Source organism: Epinephelus moara, chromosome 16, assembly GCF_006386435.1.
Source record: "Epinephelus moara isolate mb chromosome 16, YSFRI_EMoa_1.0, whole genome shotgun sequence".
NCBI classification, from domain to species: Eukaryota; Metazoa; Chordata; class Actinopteri; order Perciformes; family Serranidae; genus Epinephelus; species Epinephelus moara.
In genome coordinates, this window is record NC_065521.1 from 14,569,204 (window position 1) to 14,589,756 (window position 20,553).

Below are 20,553 nucleotides of genomic sequence, written 5' to 3' on the forward strand. Positions count from 1 at the left end.
TTATTTTGTAATATAACTGAATTTTCTATCCATACATATAAATTTTATATATATAAAAATTATAAGGCATCTTTGAGTAAACTGCGAGTATCATTTAAGTAGGCTTTGTCGTGGCCGGCCGAGTGTCCTCTTTTTTGGAAATCAAAATATGGTCACCCTATGGCTGTGCTTACAATGTATGATTGTTTGGGCGGGTGTAAATCGAAACAAACCAATCACGTCTTGTCTTTTGACAACTGACAAGTGGCTCAACCTCACACACCTCATCCCTCTCCTCACATCCCTGCGCTGTTAACAACTGTTAGTGGCCAGCATCGGGGTAGCCTTTCCCAGGTGGAGAGAGCTGCTGAAGGAGAAAGGTAATGCAATTACAGCTAACAGCGCTAACAGCGGCTAACAGCGACTAACAGCTGTTATTGGCCAGCACCGCTGTTAGCTGTTAGCGCTATTAGCGTCGCAGGTCGCTAACAGCTGTTAGCCCCTGTTAGCGCTGTTAGCTGTGATTGCATTACCTCTCTCCTTCAGCAGCTCTCTCCACCTGGGAAAGGCTACCCCGATGTTGACCCTCGTTTTTTGAATTCGCCGGTCACGTTGCCTTTTTGATTCCCTTTTGCGCTTTCTTGGCGACGAGGATTCCATCTCCCGTGATGCTGCATATGCATGATCCTGCGTTATGCTCAAAGAGTGGGACTTTGTTTCAAATTTGCCAGGGTCGTAGCAAAGAGCCTCTTACTCCTCTCCTTCGGCTTCTCAGTCACACAGCGCTGGCCTGGCTCTCAACGAAAACGCCGAAGGTGGGGCTGTATGTCCCTTGCTGGCGGATGTATTCTCAAGATGCACAATGTACAAACAAATCCGAAATTCTCCTTTTACGAGAATAAGTCAGATTATTGGTGGAGGTAATAGTACACCAATGATGGCATCTTTATGAATGCAGACATCGATTTTTGCCAATAAACAACTGAAAATGTTACACAATGTCCTTTTAAAAGGCAACTCTGCTGCATCACTGTGACACTGACTAAACATTTGGTCCTCTGTAGATTGAGTGACTTCTTGACCTCTCCTCTGTCATGTTTACTCATGTTGACATGAAAAATTATCTGTTACTAAAATGGAACACTCACCATCAAACTCAGCAGGTCCAACACCTACGATGATTATGGACAGGGGGAGTGATGCTGCCTGTAAAAGGAGACAAAAGGAAAGACAAATAACATTTAGGTCAGTTGATTCATTAACTCCTAATGGTGCATTAAGGCTTCTATAAGGCTTTCATTAAAAGTCAATTATTTTGGTGTAGTGAGCATTCTCTTCCAAAAAATAAATTAGGTGTTAACTCAAACTTGTTATTCATTATTTTTAACCTGAAAGGTAAGTCTATTAACCTGACACACTATCCTACACTCACAGCAATTACCTTTATTTCCCAAACCTCAACTCTCCTCGACGCAAACTCAAAAGTTGTGCACCTGGAGGATTTAAAGCAAATATCTAGGACTTCACCTGTTTTGCACTTTTACACATGTAAGATAATTAGGAGGGAGAAAATAAAAAAAATAACTTGCATTTAATATTCAACACTGTCTGTCACAAGAGAAATCACTCAGAACTGACTTAACTGGATCAGACACCTCTCAGAAATGAATTTGACAGGTTGTTGAAACAACTGCTGACCTCTACACAATTGTAAGATCAGTCACAATTAGAGCAAAAATTAATTTTCCTTCCCTTAACTTGAATCTTAAAGAGAGAACTTTTGCTTGGTATTTGTACTTATTTGCTTATCACAGAATGCTGGGACACATCAAGCTGTTTTATCCAAACATCATAGAAAGCATTATTCTTGAGGAATATAATGGAGCTTTGGGCCGCCCACACAAAGGAAAACATGAGGCTGAGATGAACATCAGTAACAGGAGAGTAAGTGAGGGAACAACACTGCTATCCATCAGTCTCGCGTACATGTGTGTGTGTGTGTGTGTGTGTGTGTGTGTTTGTTGACTCACATTGACCACAGCCTCTTTGGTCTGGACCATGTCAGATATCACTCCATCTGTGATCATCAGTAGGACAAAGTACTGAGAGCCATCTGTAATCTCTGCTGCACAGCTGGGGAACGTGCACATACAGACACATGCACAGACACAGAGACACACACACACACACACACACACACACACACACACAAATGTAGCAGGGTTAGAGCTAACATTCTGCCCGTGCACCTGAATAACAAACTACTAATGAAAACACGAAGCACACCTGCCTGTTGGTCTCTCACATTATTCCATAGTCTGTGATGGCTCAGGATTGCAGCACAGGGTTGAATCAAATGTATACAGTAACTTATTTATCTGACCCTTTGAGCTTCATGACAATATGTTTGCCATATTTGGTCATTTGCATGGTCTCTAGATGCTGGATTACAAATGACTTTGGGAAAATCAGCCAATAACAAAGTGAAACAATAACTGAAGACTGACCACAACGTCATGCATGTAACTTACCTCACAACATGTGGTGGGGTATGTAGGGCAGTTATCTAGCATGTAGTGCAGCCTATCTGGCACTGTGTTGTGTTTACTTCATTGGGAGGGCAACCAAAAAAGCACTGTCATGTTTTCTCCACTGGTAGAGCACTAAACAGAGCCCTGTGTCATGTTTTCTCCACTGGAAGAACTCTCTAGAGGGCCCTGCATCACATTTTCTCCACTAAAAGAACTTGCCAGAGGGCCCGACATCACGGTTTCTCCACTGGAAGAACTCCCAAGAGAGGCCTACATCACATTATCTCTGCTGGAAGAACTCCCGAGAGGACCCTGCATCGCATTTTCTCCACTGTAAGGGCTCTGGATCAAGTTTTCTCCACTGTAAGAACTCCTTAGGGCCCGGCATTATGTTTTCTCTACTGGAAAAGCTCAATAGAGGGGCCTGCATCACGTTTTCTCCACTGGAGGAACTCCCTAAAGGGCCCCTGCCAAGCTTTCCTCACATGCTGATGCAGTGTGCGTAAGGGCTCAAGTAAGTATGACAATTGATATATAAAGAGTTTAGTGTTTTTTTCCTCTTTTTTTTCCTTTGGGAAACCAAAAATGCAAGAGCAAAATGGGGTGGATTAAAAATTGTTCTTATCTGTTGTAACATAAGCTTTAAATGCCACCAGCTTGCTTCCAACAATAGTAACTTGTTACTTCCAATGCCAAGGAGCACATCAGAGCCAGCATCTCACCATACCCTACTAGCACTGCAGTATTTGCACTACAGGATATCAGAGTTTAGAGTAATATCAGCTGCTCTGTCCTGTTATTTTTGCATACATAGCGTTTAAAGTCCAGCAACCCCGGCCAAAATAGTTACTTGAAGTAGTTTAACTGTTCTAATAATACTTATAATGTTGTCCCGCAACACTAGGATTAATGAGCTATTCTGCAATTCACATGTAAATGCAGTGCATATGTGATTACATTTTTTTTTACATGTGAAACAATAGCTTCACATGTTTCTTTATATATATAGGCAGATAAACATGTAAGAATATCAAATATTCATGTTTCCCAACATTAATATTGAATCACAAAATAATGTAGAATATAAATAAAATGTGAAAGCCATTATAAATGCCCAAAAGTGCATATTCAACTTTGGTATCTCTAGGATTAAATGTCATATAAACAAATCAGTTAAAGTGGATTTGATCTCCTTCCACCCACCATAGCAACCCCTTTGTTCTAGGATGCTGTTTCCACAGCAGACCACAGAGTTGTTTACTACCTAAAATCACAACCTTCAGCAACAGAGAGACCCTTCAAAAATAACAAGCACCAAAAAAAACACGGCATGAAGAAAACCACGTGACCCTGCTTCTTGTTTTCCCACTGCTCTTCATTCCCTTTCAAACACAAGGTTATATCCACATCTCCAAACTCATCTGGCAACATATAAAGCCAGAGCTGATATTTGGCAGTGTCTCAACATGTAAGTGTGTGTGTGTCTGTACGTGTGTCCTTCACCTGCTGTTTGTGTATATTGCAACTAGATAGAATCCAATACCAACGACTTAGCTGTTCCACCTGGCTGAACACGTCATTGATCAGTGAGTCTATGTTTCTGTGTTTGTGTGTGTGTGTGTATGTGCAGTATATGTGTATGTGCATGGGATTTAAACCCTTATGTTATGATGGGCCTGTGTGTGTCATAGCACCTATGTCTTCCTGTGCCTGTTTTTTTTTCTTTTTTTTCAGTGGGCGATTTATGCCACCTCAATGCCTCTTGCAGCTTGACACAGTGGTGTCTGTGGTGGGATGAAAAAAACAGAACTGATAATTCAGTGCAGTGACACGTAGGCTAAAATGTCCAACATGGTTCTGGTCTAGCAACCAGGTTAATCCATGTTTTTCAACAACACAAACATGGAATTACCTGTGGCAGCAAATCTCTTTTTTATTAACCCTATATTAATCTTTTAAAATGTCATTTACCAAAGGTCTTAGCTTTAAGGTGCAAAAATAAAAGAGATCATCGAAAAGGTTTCTGATAGAAAAAATATATTCGCAATGATGCACAATCTGGTTTTAGGTCAGGACACAGTACTATAACAGCAGCAGAAAGAACACTGTGTTAATGTTGATTATTATAAACTCTAAGTCCTAAAGATCACAGAAGCTGTACCACAGTGCTCTAAAACAGCACCTGCTCTGTTTCCATTTTCATAAACAATAAAGGAAGGAACAGTAAAGATTCAAATGTATGCAGATGATGCCATAATTTATACAGTTGCCCCATGTCTAAATTGTTGACTTTCAGAATGCCAAAGTAACCTAACATAAAATGTTCTTCAGAAACCATGCAAATTTTGTACAAACGGTATAAAACATTACTCTTCCACAGCTAGAAATGAAGGTAGCAAAGGTCTCTTCATACAGATATCTTGGAATAGGGCTGAATGACAAATTAACTTTCCATACTTACTTTGAAAACCTTACCTAATTAGGTATTTCATTCATTTTTAAGAAATGCTTTTCCTTTGCAACTAAAAAAAATCTTCTTTAGTCCACATTTTTATCTGATCTGGATCATGGTGACACCTCATAGATGTATGGATTGCACTTACCCCTGCGTAGACTTAACACTGTAGGCTTGAGTCATGTCTATGCTTTATGTTAAAGCATAGAAATGACTCAAGTCTTTAAATTACAGTGATGCGTTCATGATCATTATGAACTCATCACTGTAATTTATGTGTTAACTATGGACCTCACTAAAAACACAGAGGAAGAGTTATATTTATTTTTTCCTTAATGGCCATTCTTTGCAACCCCCCTGTCTACCATTGTAAAACTTGTTCTCCTTTTTCAAACTGCGATCAGCCCAGGTCATAAAGATCAAAAACTTTGGTGTCCTCAGAGTCTGTTCTCAGTTTGGCAAAAAAATGCATTTTTGTACTATGGCCTGAAATGATTTACAGATTTTATGAAATACATAACTGTTTATTTAGTCAAACTCTCTTTTTATACCTCTTAGAACGAGGTAGTCTTCCTCCAAAATACAACCACACAGGTTGTTTGTACAAGCAGCGTATTACACAGATATTTACATTTATTGTTAGGTGGTAGCTGCTAGTATATTATTATATGGGTTGACGAGGATGTCAGGTGACGTAGTATAAAGAGGGACAAAATTCATGAACGGAGGAGGTCGGAGTGGATGGATGGGTCAAAAAACATAGGACTTTGACCCAGGAGACAGCTGTTTGTGTCTCTCGTGAACCCAAAAGTCAGTATAGAGTTATTATAAGCAGCTAAATAACTTCATGTGACACGTCATTAAACCTACCCACATAAATTAAGTTACTTCATAAGTGTTGGCTTATTTATTTTTACCCAAACCATGATCTTTTTTTCTAAACCTAAGCAAGTAGTTTTGTTGCCGAAGCCTAATACGTTACATGTTAGAACTGTAACTGCTAAAGTTCATATTCAACCTATTCTGTCATTTAGGTTTGACGATGTGTTGATCTCCTGCTGTTACGGGTGCATATTCAGGAAACGCTCCTGTGGGCCTTATTAGAAGAAACAAACAACCTGTGTGCTCGTATGGGTTGGAGCAATTAATGCGCCGATCCCATTTTATTGTGATATATGTGAGTATTGTAAACTATGATATAAATGATACGATTTCTGTCTGATATGTCATTTTGTCAATTCAACTTTTTTTTTTTATACTAACACTTCCACAAACCTAAAATGCAAGAAACATGTTATAGGTGTCCATAAAACTTCAAAAATCTGTGGTGATAATCACTTAGCACATCACTTCAGAACAATTTAAGGTTGTAAAAAGTATTTTTCCACAATTTATATTCAGAAATACTGACAACAAATTTAAGGAACAAAGCTTTACAAAAACTATATAAAACTATAATTCTATCTTTCCAACAAATCTGGGGCTTTTTCCATTGAATGATTATGTACACTATTGTAAATCACTGTAAGTACTGTGTATATAGATTAAAGTTTTCTACATATATTTTGGAAAATGAGATACTGTGTCAAAGCCCCACACTTTCAACTATTTTTTTTTTCAACTAGTCTCACAGAAAATTCCCTTGAAACCAGAATTTCTAACCACACAAGGGAAATGTCAGCAGCAAGCAGTCATTAGTTGGCAGATGTATTTTGACAGTTTGTCTGACACACAAAATTAGCTTCGGGTTTTTAAATGTGAAATTAAATATACAAATAACACAAATCCTAAATCAAGCCCCTTTTCCATGAAATATTGTTTTTTTCTGATGCCACACTTAGAGGCATAAAAACTGATTATTAGCTGACGGGATGCTGTAACATCCTTAATCCTACACATGTTGTCTTGCCCCCCACTGTTACCATTTATAAATTAAACAAAATCTCTAATCTGGTGGAAAAGATTTCTCTGAGTCATGTCACTAATAAGCTTTGATCAAGGCCTATAAATACAAAAAATAAATAAAAATCTCTCAGGTCTGCTTGACAGAAAACATAATGTTATAATTATACCCTTAGTCTAAAAGGTATGATTGTACCTCAGGACTCTAACAAACACGCACACTTTTAAACTTACTTTGCCACTTTGTTGATAACAGGTGCAAAGTTGGTGGGTCCATAAAGCTGCACTGTCCTCAGGCTTTGAAAATAGGCCTCCAGAACCCCCTCTATGCCAACACAGTTTGGATTCTCAGCGTCACCACTCTGCAACAGACAGCATACAGCACAATAATGAAGAACACAGTGTACATCCACACATCCATTAGTATAATTAACAGGGCAGTGCAATAAACAAGGAACATCAATCCATTCAGAGCACGTAACTGTTTACATATTCAACATAGTTCTTACAATTAAAGATAAATACACATCTTAAATATGCGGCTATTAGCCATGATGATATGCAGTCTATCTGCAATTAATGTACCATTATCCTAAACACTGAGTACAGGGAAATAGTGTCGGTGTGATACAACGGGTAGTCAACACCAGAAAAGAGAACAGGAGACTCAAAAGGCTACTCCTAATTAAATGTGTCTCTTCTCAGACCCACAGTAGGAACAATATCAAAAGTATGTCAGTTGAACTGGATTTGGCTGTTAAATACAAATATTTGACTATTTGTTTCATTTTTTCCGTAACAGGGTTTGGTGAGATGTTCAGGGTGACAGCGACATTCATGTAATATAGTAAAAAACAAGAAAGCCCTCCAAGCTAATGCTAACTATGCTAACAACAGCTTGGAAATGTGGAACAACCCAGCGGCAACCTCCAAGGCTGAGAAATGAAGCCAACGTGGAAGTGCCAAAAACTGCAGTTCCTCTAATGGCCACTTGAGACTGGCTCCAAAAGTGAGTCAATCCCCAGAGACTTCCATGTTAAAATGCCCATCATTACAGCAGAAATAAACATGTTCATAACCAGGTACAAAAAACATTTTTGGTGACTATAGCTAATGTCAACATTCATGTCAACTTTAGGGGGGTTATTTTTATATAACTTTACTTTATTGTTTACATTTTACTAAAAAGTTACGCATAATTATGGGTGAGGTGACTTGATTGACAGGCTGTCTGCAAGGCACAGCTACAGTCTATGAGTCAGATCCACCTCCTCCACAGCTCTACCTTCTGGTCCAAATATGGTCACTTCTGGCTCCATAAAACAAAGATGGCAACAGTAGAAATGCTGAACTCAGGGCTTCAAAACGGCAGTACACAAATCAACTGGGTGACGTCACAGTAGCTTTGCAGTTATTTTATATAGTTTATAGCAGCAACATTTTATGACGACGGAAGATATTAAACAAAAGCCAGACGCTATATCATATTTAGTTGCTGTGAGCTGTAAATTCACTACTTCTAAGCAGAGGCCAGTAGATTACTTTATCTCGGAGCCTGACCTGGCAAAGCCTCTCTTCCTACAGGCAGCTGCCTCTGTCTGACTCAGACAGTTGCAGACCTCACTCAGCTGCTTGAAAGCGAGGAGCGCCCACTCTGCAACTACATCTGGGAACCAAAACGTCCCCTGAAGTACAATGCACACTGACTGACAAAAAAAATAAATAAAGAATGCTGCTCAATTTAAAGACATTGTGCAATTCACTGATGTGTCTCAGATGGATGATTTGAATCTTTGACTTTCTATCTATGGGTTCCATGGGTTCTATGGGTTTGTCTCTGTAAGCTTGTGGAGGGCAATGTTAGTCTGTTTCTCACGCAAGTTTACACAAGTACAGAGAGTTCATGAAAGTTCAACGTTTTTCATGTAGTTGGTGTAAAAAGCAATGTGAAGTCTAGAGGGTACTGACAGAGACTCATTGAAGCTATAATATTAAAGTAATAAAGTTTAAATGAGTTTTTAAAAAGACATTTGTGTGATTTAGTATCGCCCTTTCATAAATTACAGGGAATTATGAGAGTTTTACAACTAAAGGTCAATATCAAAGCAGCAGAGGCCATACTAGTGACTCAAAGTCAGAGTTGGCCTCACTTCAACTTAGCTACCAGAGGTTTCTAACTGTCCTGATCCCTCAGGAGGATGCAAGGAGGAAGTGGAGGAGATGCTGGGAGATTCCCACTGGCAGGCAGATGAGCCAGCTTCTCAACTTGCAAGACCAGCTGTTGTCGCAGTGACGACTCCAGGTCCACACCACACCCTGCCACGGGTGGACTGTGTGTGCCTTGTATGTGTGAATTCATATGTTTCGTGCGTGTGTTCACATGTGTGTCTTACCAGCGGGAAGCCGTGGGAGATTTTGCCATCAGGGGGCAGCTTAGCTCCGAAACCATAGGCAGGAAAGAGCTTGTCACTGTCATAGTCCTGGATAATCTCACCCACTGCTTTCAGGGCCATGGCATATGCATTCATCTGGTAGGGGCTCATATAGTGGAGGGAAGTGGGCTGGGAGGGGTTACCTTGGAAGACACACACACACACACACACACACACACACACACGCACGCAACACAATGAAGTGAACTATAGAAAGTCTCATTCCTTCTCTCTGTGTTGTTTCAGCTATGAAATACAAAGTGAAGCATGTCACCAGCTGCGCACAGGAGATGATTCATGCTAAGAAAATACACATGCTTCATATCCTTCTTTCAAACAGCTTTTCACAAAACTAGTGTCTAGCATTTGCATTTAAATTGCAATAGTGACAAGCTATGGCTTTGATGAACTACATTTGGAATCATGGCTTTAACAGTCAAATCTGATACTTGAAGGGAAGGAAATAAAATCAAAGAGTCATGTAAACAGGATTATTATGGGGAGTTATCAGTTTACGCAATCATGCAAATGTCTTACACAATTAGAATTATTGCACACATGTTAACACAGCCCAATATGACTAAATGCCAGCTCTGACTTCTCCCCTTGGGATAAGCAGGTCTGGAGTGTCTCCTCCATAATGAAACAAGTGCCCTGCTTTAAAGGGAATGAAAGGAGGTGGATGATTTGATTAGCCAGGATAGATGCCAGCTAATGTATTCCTCCTAATCCCATCTAGCTTCCAACTGCACTGCAGGTGTACCCCGCGCCTCTGGCCATGAAAATACCACACATTCACATTCACCACGCCCTGTGCACCTTGCACGGTCGACTGCACTTCCCATCATGTGAAAATAAGAGCCTAAATGTAACAATCTATTCAAGACAGCAGTGCGCTGATAGCCAGTGTATCTGCCATGAAAAATGAAGAAAGGTCATGTTATATTGCAGAGGGGAAAAGGGACAAGTGCTTTTCATAGTGAAGTGTTACATTTGAAAAAAAAAACCCTCTTTCCTGTCTGTGATAAATTGAAAAAACAAAACTCTAGTTGTCATTTTAATAGTTTCAGACAGAGAAAAATACAGGCTTTTATTTTATTTTACTTTTTTTCACAGCAACTGATATAATTTGAGGGCACACTTACAAAGTGGAGTGACGATGGGTTACACACTGTCTGGCAATCATGAGTTCTTTGTCTCTTGAGCAACAATTAAAACAATATTCAGTTGAATTGCTTACCTCTGTGCCATTGTTCTGGACTGGCATTTAATAATTTCCTCAGCAAGATCCAATTGTACTACACAGGTAGACAGGTATTTTGTTAAATGCCACTGCTTTGCAAACTCACCAACAACTGTTAAATTGTTTCACTAAATTATCTTATTCAAGCTTCTTTTCAGTTGGTGGTATTTTGCATCAGCAAACTACATTTGGATCTTTCAGACCATTGATTTCCTTACAACATCCAAATCACTGCAGCCAGGGGAGCACTGTCAGGAGAGGCAGACCCGATAAATGTACCCCCCAGAGTCTAGGACTACTACTGACTGCAACATAAACAATGTAGCCCATTATCATCTTGATACAATAAATACCAGATTGTCTCAAAATGTGTTTGATTTTGAAAAAACGGAAAACTTGAGTGGGCCCAACTAGTTACCTTGTGGCACACCACACTGTAGACATCTGACACTGTAACTGACTGCGTAAAAAACACTTAACTTTCTAGTAAGCTAGTTTAAAACAGTGGACTTGTTGGGCTGTACAACTGAACTAACTAACATCTTATACAGGTTTTGAGGTTTCTTTTAATGTGGTCATAGCTGTTGAATACATTAATCATTTGATATGAGAGGGATCATGTACCAAAAACAATTAATATGAGATTAATCCCAGATTAAGCTACAAGCCACATTACATTTGCAGTGCTTGGGCAGGTAAACATAAACACTACAAAATAAAAATTTGGCAATTTATTTGCTGAAAAAGAAATAGTTTGAGGAAGAGAAAAATATGCTCATTAGCTTTTTTTTTTACCTGGAGCTAAAGAAGTAGGCTGATACTAATATAAAGCTAGAGCCAACAGACGATTAGTTTGGCTTAGTAAAAAGCCTGGAAGCAAGGGAACTCTCCCGCTGGTGCCCAATTAAGCTCAAAACTACACCTGTAAACCCCCCTGAAGCTTACTTATTAAGATATATCTTGTTTTTTGTTATTCTTATCAAACAGAAATGTAAAAACGACAATTGAAGCACTTATTTTAATAATGATTAACCTTTATCCCCAAATGCTAAACAGTGATGACTGGTTATAGAAGACAACTGATTCATTTCTGGGAGATCCTAGGTGCATTCTGCAGGCTGCAAAGGCCTCGTTTTATGTAATATGGTCTGTACTAGTTGAGAGATCACATCTGGTCTAACTGTGTTTTGATGCACTGGCAGAGAGCCAGTGAGGAGTTATGCAACACACGCACACACTTCAATGAATGAAAACACATGCGAGACAAAGGCATGTGTCTGAAACACACCAGTAAGTGACTTACCATTGGACGCTGTGAAGTCAATTGCCACTGTGAAGTTCAGTTGTGTTCTGTTGCAAAGAAAATGGGAATCAAAGAGGGAAAAAGGACAACAAAACAAACTTCATGTCCAACACACATACACACCAACAGCATTAAGTTCAATATAATCAGTTTACTGGTTCACTGACTAATTAGTATGGCAGGACAATATTCCCTCCACCATCTTGAAGGCCTAATTAGGTAAAACAAATGGAACCAGTAATTAAAAGTGAATGAACTGAATAAATTAGGTATTTACCAACGAGATTTACCATCGCGAAATTCCCCCAATAACTTCACCCCTTCACAGCCGATATGCATTCAGTGTGGAGCTCACAGAAGAGCTTTTGGGGAATTCAATTGAGTATTTTCTAGATAACTACACACACACACACACACACACACACACACACACACACACACACACACACACACTCAAAAAGCAGACAGCCAAAATGGTGGCTATTGACACTCACTGAGAGAGAGGGCTAATTATTATTCCACTCACCCTCCTCGGATGAAATCCACAAAGGTATGCTCGGACTCCACTTTGAAGGACAGCAGAGTTACCTGGCGAACACACACACACACGCGCGCGCGCACACACATGCATGCGCACACACACGTACAGTCACACATGCAGGGTGATAAACAGAGGAGGAGGGTGAAAAAGGGACCGGGGCCAGGTAGACGGGAAGGAAAAAGAAAAACAGGTGGCCAGTCTCAGTCAGTGAGAGAGAAGCAGATGTAAGAGGTGATGATACCTATATAAATATATAAAACATAAAATACCAATACAGAGGATATGGGAGAGGTGGGTGTACTCACAGTTCCAGAATTGATGTATTTCTTCTTTTTGCCTTTCTTCTTGGGATTTAAAACCTGCAGGGGATAGGGGGAAAGTAAGTTAGGTATTGAGAGGGTACTTGTAAAACCACTTCATACCCTGGAATGATGTTCAATAATGAACATGAATAATTCAACAGATTCCTGATAGTGGTGGAGGGCCAGAAATTGAAAGTGATATTGTGTTTAACTGTGCATAAATATACAGTAAAGCAGATAAAAATGAGAGGTGAAGAGATTAATCCATCCGTCCATCCATTCGTCTATGGTCATTACATCAATAAACTTTCTCTCCTCCTTTAGACCAGTTCATTATTACAGACTTTAATGATTATTTTATTCACTGTGCTGCAATTTTATTAATAATTGGTTTGCTTGGGTCAAATTATTACTCTGCTGAGCAGATTGTAATAAGATGTGGACATTCATGGGTTTTTATTCCCAGCACATCTAATAAAAAGGTATTGTCAGTTAATGATTTTGTTTTTAGCAGTTTAATTAATTTTGGTAAGAATGACATTTATATTATATTGTGAGGGTACATTGTATTTGCCATGTCTATATACACTTGGTGTCTCCATTGACTTGTGAATTTAAAGTAAAGCCCAAACATCTTGATCGCCCCCTGGTGGCTAGCTGCAGTATATAGGTCATAAATGTTTAAGTTTGGTTTCAAGTAGTTATGTGATGCTGTAAAGGGTGGTTTGATGTCATAACTGACAGTTGTATGTGCCAATTAAGGAATTTTACATGACTCACCTGTTAACATTCTATTAAGGCATAAAGTTACATATAATTCAGGGCAGGCTACTTTGAGTCCGTGTTAATTTCATTGATGAAAACTATGATTAAAATTTTTCGTCAGTGCCCTATTTTCCATCATGAAAACCAGATGATGACGAGCTAAAAATAGATTTTGATTATAAAAACTAAGACGAAATCTTTGTTTCATTCTTGTTGACGAGACGAGACATGACAAAAAAGTTAGTAGTGGACTATTACACTGGACATTGAAAGCCAAGAACAGCCGTGCCTGTAACTATCTCCACATGAGCGGCAGGCTGGTTAACTCCAGTAAATAGTCTGCACCAGGATGTTTCACTAGCCAGCAAAAACACTCACACTGGAGCAGCGTCAGTCATTGGTATGAGTTGTGAGCTGTAATTCAGCAGTAAATAAGCAGTCATGTGTGTCTGACTGTGGATGGTAGAGCTGTTAAATGGATTTGTGGAGCTTGTTAGTTGCAGCAGTGGCTGTTAGCGGCTCTGCTTGTTCGCCGCTGAACAGCAGCAGAGCAAGCAGACACTGGCTGCTGGACTTCACATTTGATTCCCGCAGGACTGCACCCAAATCTGGACTGTCTCATTTTTGTCTCAAGACTAAGACTACATCTAAAATAGCTATCAGCTTTGAGTGACAGGCTGTCTGCTGATAGTTTACTTCACAGTCAAATGTACCCCTCGCTCCTACAAAGCTCTAGCCTCTCGCCCAAATATGGTCACTTCTGGCTCCAGAACAGAAGGATGGTGAAAATCAAAATGCAGAACTCAAGGATTCAATACAGGAATCCACAAACCAATGGGTGATGTCATGGTAGCTGCGTCCATTATTTTATGGGCATATTCTAATAGATGTTCATGTTTTTATCTTATCTTTATGCCCCTGGCCTGCATTGTTTTAAGTCACAGATCTCTGTATCTGGTGTGTTCAATCTAATTCAACATTTCAATTACTTATCTTGTATCAAAACAACAAAAGAAACCAAAACATTACAAACTGAACATGATAGGACCTTCTATATTTAATAATAATAATAATAATACATTTAATTTGTATAGCGCTTTTCAATGACCCAAAGACGCTTACATAGTAACACAAAAGGGGTAGTGACAGACGGGGGAACAAGCAGAAGACAACATAGTGAACAAAAGAAATGATGGGATGTGACACAGGCGGTATAGGAACAGTCAGTGGGGTGGAGGTGGTTAGGGGTAGGGGAGGTCGAAGGCTTGGGAGAAGAGGTAGGTTTTCAGGCGGGATTTGAATATGGGAAGTGAGGGAGAGTGGCGAACAGGTTGGGGGAGGGAGTTCCAAAGTCGGGGTGCTGTTCTGGAGAAGGCTCTGTCGCCAAAGGTTTACTTGTGATTTTATTTATCCATCTGTGCTTCTGTTTGTGAAACCATCCATTCCTCTGAAGGTTGCATAATTTTGATGTCAGGGGAAAGAATTAGCTCTCCAAAATATTTTCAGCCTTTTACTTTAAGAGCACCTGTTTTTTATCACCTATTACTACTTCACTTTCTAAAAGGCTGTACTTGTCTTTGAGAGGGTTGTAGAGGTTTTCAGCCTTTGGAGAGCTGGCCAGCCAGGGTCAAAATATCAAAATCATCTAAACTGGAGTTTCAAGGTTTACATATTATGACAAAGATGGTAGGAAACAACAAAACAAACCCATGTCACGTCTCACCTCATAGACATTGAACTGGTTCTGCCCCCGAGACAGCTCTCTGTAGCTGGTGGTGAACTCACCAATGAAGTCATGGCTGCAGACAAACACCCACGAAGACAGGCAGGCATGAACACCGATTTTATAATCAGAGAGAAATTGCCATGTCTTTGTCTCCATCCACATCTGTTTCTCCATTTTTGTCTCTGTCAATCTCCCAGTATCTGCTCTATCTCTGTCCTTGCTGCATATTAAGTTGTTTTGTAGCACACTAAAATACTTCAAATTTCCAACCACAGAATGTACACAAGACGTTTCATTTTCTTCTGACGTTTGAGAGACATTAATGTGAATCATGGGGCCACAATGAGTGGTTATCCACATATGAGTTTACCTTCCATCTCGGTCCCAGTCATAGACATCTACCTTCACAGTCCTGAAATAGACAAAGAATATCTTATTTCTGAAGGTCTCTTTACCAGATCATCTCCTGTCGGAAAAAAAGAGAACCTGAAGTTCTATTGAATTAAAAAGAAATGTCTTTTCACTCCATCACACTGCGAACAGTGCAATTACACATTCCCCGATTCAATAGTGTCAGGCTGAAGAGGATTAGTGGCGCAGTAAGTACAGGTCCTTATGTGAACTCTGAATTACAAGGCCATTCTGTGTTTACTGCTTTCAGCCAGTGAAAATCATCAAATCCACATGCAGGAGAAAAAAGCGAGTACAGCTTTTAAGTTTGTATTCAGCACCTCGAAGATATATTTACAGCCATATGTGAGTCGCCAGTTCTTTCTGTTATTTTCCTCCAATCTCTCACATTTTTCACTCAAAGTAAAACATTACCAACTTGCAGAGATGCCTCAGTTCATGCCATATTGGGTGAATTTTGGTTTATCTGCATCCACTTGCATCCTTCCATTGATTTTGCATGCAAGGTATAAATTTGCATACAGAATTCACCCCATGTCTTGTCTGAACCTAACATAATAATGATACATCTACTGATGCTACTGTATGTGCACTGCCTGCACATGAACTGCTCCTACTAACAAGTGTAGTCTGTGTATCCGCAGCTTGAGTTGCAGTTGTTCATTTCTCTGACACACCATCGTAAATACACCAAATACTTACTAGTGCACCAAATGGATAATAAAATAAACTCCTCTCGGAGTGCACCCTCTGCCTATTGATAGTAACAAATGGACTTGGGGTTGAGTGTAAGAGACAGGGTAGATAAGCAGTGCTGGACCTAGCACACTTGGCGACCTAAGCAGACTCCCCCTGGCCCCCGTATTATCTTGAATATATATATCGTACAAACTAAATCTAATGACAAATTTACAATAAATTCTTTTGTCTTTATTTTGTACTGCACCCTCGATGGCTTTTGCCTGTAGATAGGTTGCAAAAAAGAGCACTGAGAGCAGGACTAATGTGGTGTATTTTGGTCTGTTCATGGAATTTAAATGTGATAATGTCAGCCTTATCCTTTAACAAGATATCAAATGATTATTCCTTTTTTGTCTCTTTTTAATCTTATGAGGAAAAAAGCCTAAAGAGGAGTTTTTATCTAAAAGTTCCTTATGCAGATAACCTTAGTCTAAAGGGATGATAAGTCACAAAAACTTTTTAAAATGTCACAAGGAGAAATAGAGGATAATTGCTCCTACTTTTGCAAAAGCAGCACTGTACTCCTGTATGTATGCACACTGTATCTGGTAGCAAGTGGCTATCACAGCTGCACAGCACAGTCCAACCTGACTCTGAATGCATAACAGAGTGCTGTGTGACAACTGAGTCAGTCTCAATAACACCAGTGCTGGTCCCTGGGACAACATGACCGACTGCTGGCATTATTCTGACCGCCCCAGCAACAGGTGATGTCATCCGCATGAGAGTCTGCCAGTGCCTTAAGTGTTCCCATAGAAGTGGTGGTGGAAGAAGTATTCAGATCTTTCCACTGAGTTAACATAGCAATACTGCACTATAAATATACTCTGTTAAACATCCTGCATTCAAAATCATACATACTGTAAGTAAAAGTACAGTACTCAGTATAGCCTATTTCAGAATCACATAGTTTATTGAATTTTAACTATTGACGCATTCATATGTAAATCATTTTAATGTTGCAGCTGGCAAGAGTGGAGCTAAGTTTATTTTTTATATTATTCTATTACTTAATTGGCCGCTTTACCTTTGATAATACAATATATTATAATCAATTAGTGTATTCATATTTTGTATCAATAATCTAAATTTGCAAAGTAACTTAAGCTGTAAAATAAAAGCGCAATAAAAAGTACAATATTTGCCTCTGAAATGTAGAGAAGTAGAAGTAGAGCATAACATTATACTTAAGTACTATACTTGAGTAAATGAAGGCTACTTAAGCGGAATTTATACTTGTGCGGCACACCCTACGCTATAGCCTACACACGTGGCCTACGCCGTTGTGAGCATTTATACTTTGCGGTGGTGTGTCTGTCACTCTGCAGTTACATCTCCAAAACAAAACATACATTAAACATGTCTTAACAGAGACAATTTCAAAAACAAATACACAAATTGACTTCACTATAACTTGCAGGGTTCATAGACAAAGCATTTGTTTCTTGCTGAACAATTTTCCCCACAAATATAACATGGTAATGTTTTTAGCACAAGCCGATGGCATTTTACATTGTATAAATTAGCCTAGCAGCTAGCGAACTTTTCTTCTACTCATATGAAGCCAGGGACAACAGCAACATTTAACAAAGGTAACATTACAAAATTATAGCTCACAAGGTTCACTGACAAATAACTTTCTTATATCAAACACTTTTTCCAAACAAATATAAGATGCTAATGTTATTAGCACAAGCCTATGGCATTTTATATGTATAAAGAAGCCTAGCAAGAGCTGAGACTTACTTCTGCTCATATGAATACAAGATAAATCGCACACAAGGCTAAAAATGTGATTTTGTGATGACTTTATCGTCTTCACAATTTTTTGTTTCTTATCTCTGAAATTAAAGTAAATAAAATGTTTTGTTTTCACTGAGGGAAATGGTTTCAGCTTGCAAAAATAGACAGGAGGTCTGCGTCGCGGTGACGCGTAGTTACATTTCTGGTGAGGTGCACGTCGGGCAAAGGCGTAGGGTACAGCATAGGCTCTACAGTGACACAGAGCCTAAGGCGTCGATTCGACGCAGATATATAAATTCCACCGTAGTTGCATTTCAGCAATGCACCTGCTTCAGTCAACCATAGAAAGTGACGTGTGTTGCAGGACACAGTAGTAAACAGCAATGAAATCAGGTATCATCTTCGCTGTGTTTATTATGCTGTTTCATACATGTTGCTTCTAAACAGAACATAAATATCTCACAATGACACTAAATAGAGTTGTGAAAAGCATTTTCTGACCTGTCGTAGTCGCCATTGCAGAGAGCTCTAACAGGGATGGTGAAGGACTGCCACACCGGGTTCAGTGTGTTCTTGATCACCTCTGTCTTGTGGCAGATGGTAAACCTGCCAGTAAAATAACAGACACATGGCCACTAAAGAGAGAGCACAGTCATATTGCTCACATTGTACCTGTGAAAATAATCCCAGATCACTTATCAGCAGCTTCCTCTGCAACGCCACAAAATGCTTTTGCAGGTTGTTGTGTTCTTTTTATATCTGTTTAAGTATATCTGGGGGACATGGCAGAATTGCAGATTGAGTTTTTGAAAATTGCTACGAAAATCTCTCCAAGGCAAAACAGTGGAAAGAGGTAATAATCTTTAAGGTTGAGATAAGCCTCAGGAGTTGGCAGGGTATGACTGATCATACAAAAAAGTTGATTTGTATAGAAAACAAGTGAAAACTAGATGTGAAAGTTGATATTGTCTGTATAAACACATGTGGTTTTCACCTCCAAGTACACTTCTTTTCTTTGTGCAATACATTGTTTTGAGACTTAGGCAACATCCAGCTTTACACTCACATATAAAGTTACTGGAGCAGCTACTTTCCACTGAGTATTACCAATCTGCAGTGCTTTGACCAGCTGTACCAAAGAAGCAACCTCCAGGCAAGGGCGTAGCATCAGATTTTGTGGTCCTATACATAAGCTTTCTCTGTGGCCCCCCACCTTTCCTGTCTTGATCCATGTTTCTTTCACGCAGATTTTGAATTTTGTTTCTACAAAGTTAATCAGAAACAGCCATTCACTCAGCTTTAACTGTATTCAGACACAAATCCTAGTGCAGGGGCAGACTAAACCATTTTGCACCTTTTGCGGATTGAGAGGGGCCCTCAGAGAGCTTCAGTTGTTTTTTATAGAAAAGTTCAGTCTTTCAGTTGATGTATTCAGCAAGTTTTAATTCAGTTGTATCACAAATTCCTTAAGAATAAAAAATTGCAAACACACGTTTCATTGCAGGTTTTTCGAGGACCCCCCTCCCACTGGGGCACTGTGTAATCAGTCCCACTACTACGTTGCCCCTGCTTTGGGGCTGAAAAAATGAAGCCATTGTGGAAGTGCCAAAAACTGCAGTTTCTTAAATGGCCACTGGGGGCTGGCTCAAAAAAAAAAAAAAAAAGTCAGTCCCCATAGACCCCCATGTTAAAATGCCTAACTTTACATCAGAAATAACATGTTTACAGCCTGGTACAAAAAATGGTTTTGGTCCCTATAGCTAATTTTCCACTTCATGACCACTGTATGTGGGGATTAGTTTTTATATAACTCACCCATTTAAATATGATTAAGGCTTAAAATTAAGCATATTTAAAGGCGTGGGAACTTTGAGTGACAGGTGGGTGCTGTCCATTGACAAATCACTATCACAGTGACAGCATTGGTAACGTATCCATAGCGTAACCCCAGATTCACAGAGTAAAGTCGCAGCCATAGCTGTCGCTATTTCAGTGTGTTTTCAATTCATTTAAATGACATTGTATTGTTATAGTCAGCTAATCCTTGTCCAGTGTTTGGTTGAACAGAAAGACCCCTAAGGAGTCATATGTTTAGTTTTTCCCTGAAAGTACATTTGATTTTAAGGATTCAAGCCTGTTTTTGCTAGCAAAAAATTAAGATTGGCATTATCACAGTTAATGTAGCTGCACCGTGCTAACCAAGCTAACAGCTAGTGTGAGCACTAGCTCCACCCTCTTGTCTAAATATGGTCACTTCTGGCTTCAAAAATCCAAGAGAGCAACGGCCAAACAGGAGTCCATAAACCAATGGGAGACGTCACAGTGGCTAAATCTATTATTTTATACAGTACCTTCATGCTGCATTTTACCCACTTCGGAATGAGTGCCGGAAACGGCTTGTAGCAACAGCCATCCTCATGCGATTCAAATCTTAAAACAAACTAGAAGGGCACTTGGAGAGCGCAGACCTCCACCAAGG

The 20,553-nt window shown here is 39.5% G+C and overlaps 1 protein-coding gene across 1 annotated transcript in view; it reads right to left on the reverse strand.

Annotated features, from left to right (window-relative positions):
- The window catches only part of cpne9 (copine family member IX), a 122,718-nt gene that overhangs the window by 14,832 nt on the left and 87,333 nt on the right, over positions 1–20,553 (reverse strand). Inside the window, exons 9-18 of the mRNA XM_050066249.1 lie at positions 18,576–18,680; positions 15,550–15,591; positions 15,177–15,252; positions 12,692–12,745; positions 12,372–12,433; positions 11,846–11,892; positions 9,261–9,442; positions 7,102–7,229; positions 2,010–2,112; positions 1,128–1,185 (exon numbers count right to left, since the gene is read on the reverse strand). Coding sequence (XP_049922206.1) covers positions 1,128–1,185; positions 2,010–2,112; positions 7,102–7,229; positions 9,261–9,442; positions 11,846–11,892; positions 12,372–12,433; positions 12,692–12,745; positions 15,177–15,252; positions 15,550–15,591; positions 18,576–18,680 — 857 coding nt within the window. The remainder of the gene's footprint in view (positions 1–1,127; positions 1,186–2,009; positions 2,113–7,101; positions 7,230–9,260; positions 9,443–11,845; positions 11,893–12,371; positions 12,434–12,691; positions 12,746–15,176; positions 15,253–15,549; positions 15,592–18,575; positions 18,681–20,553) is intronic.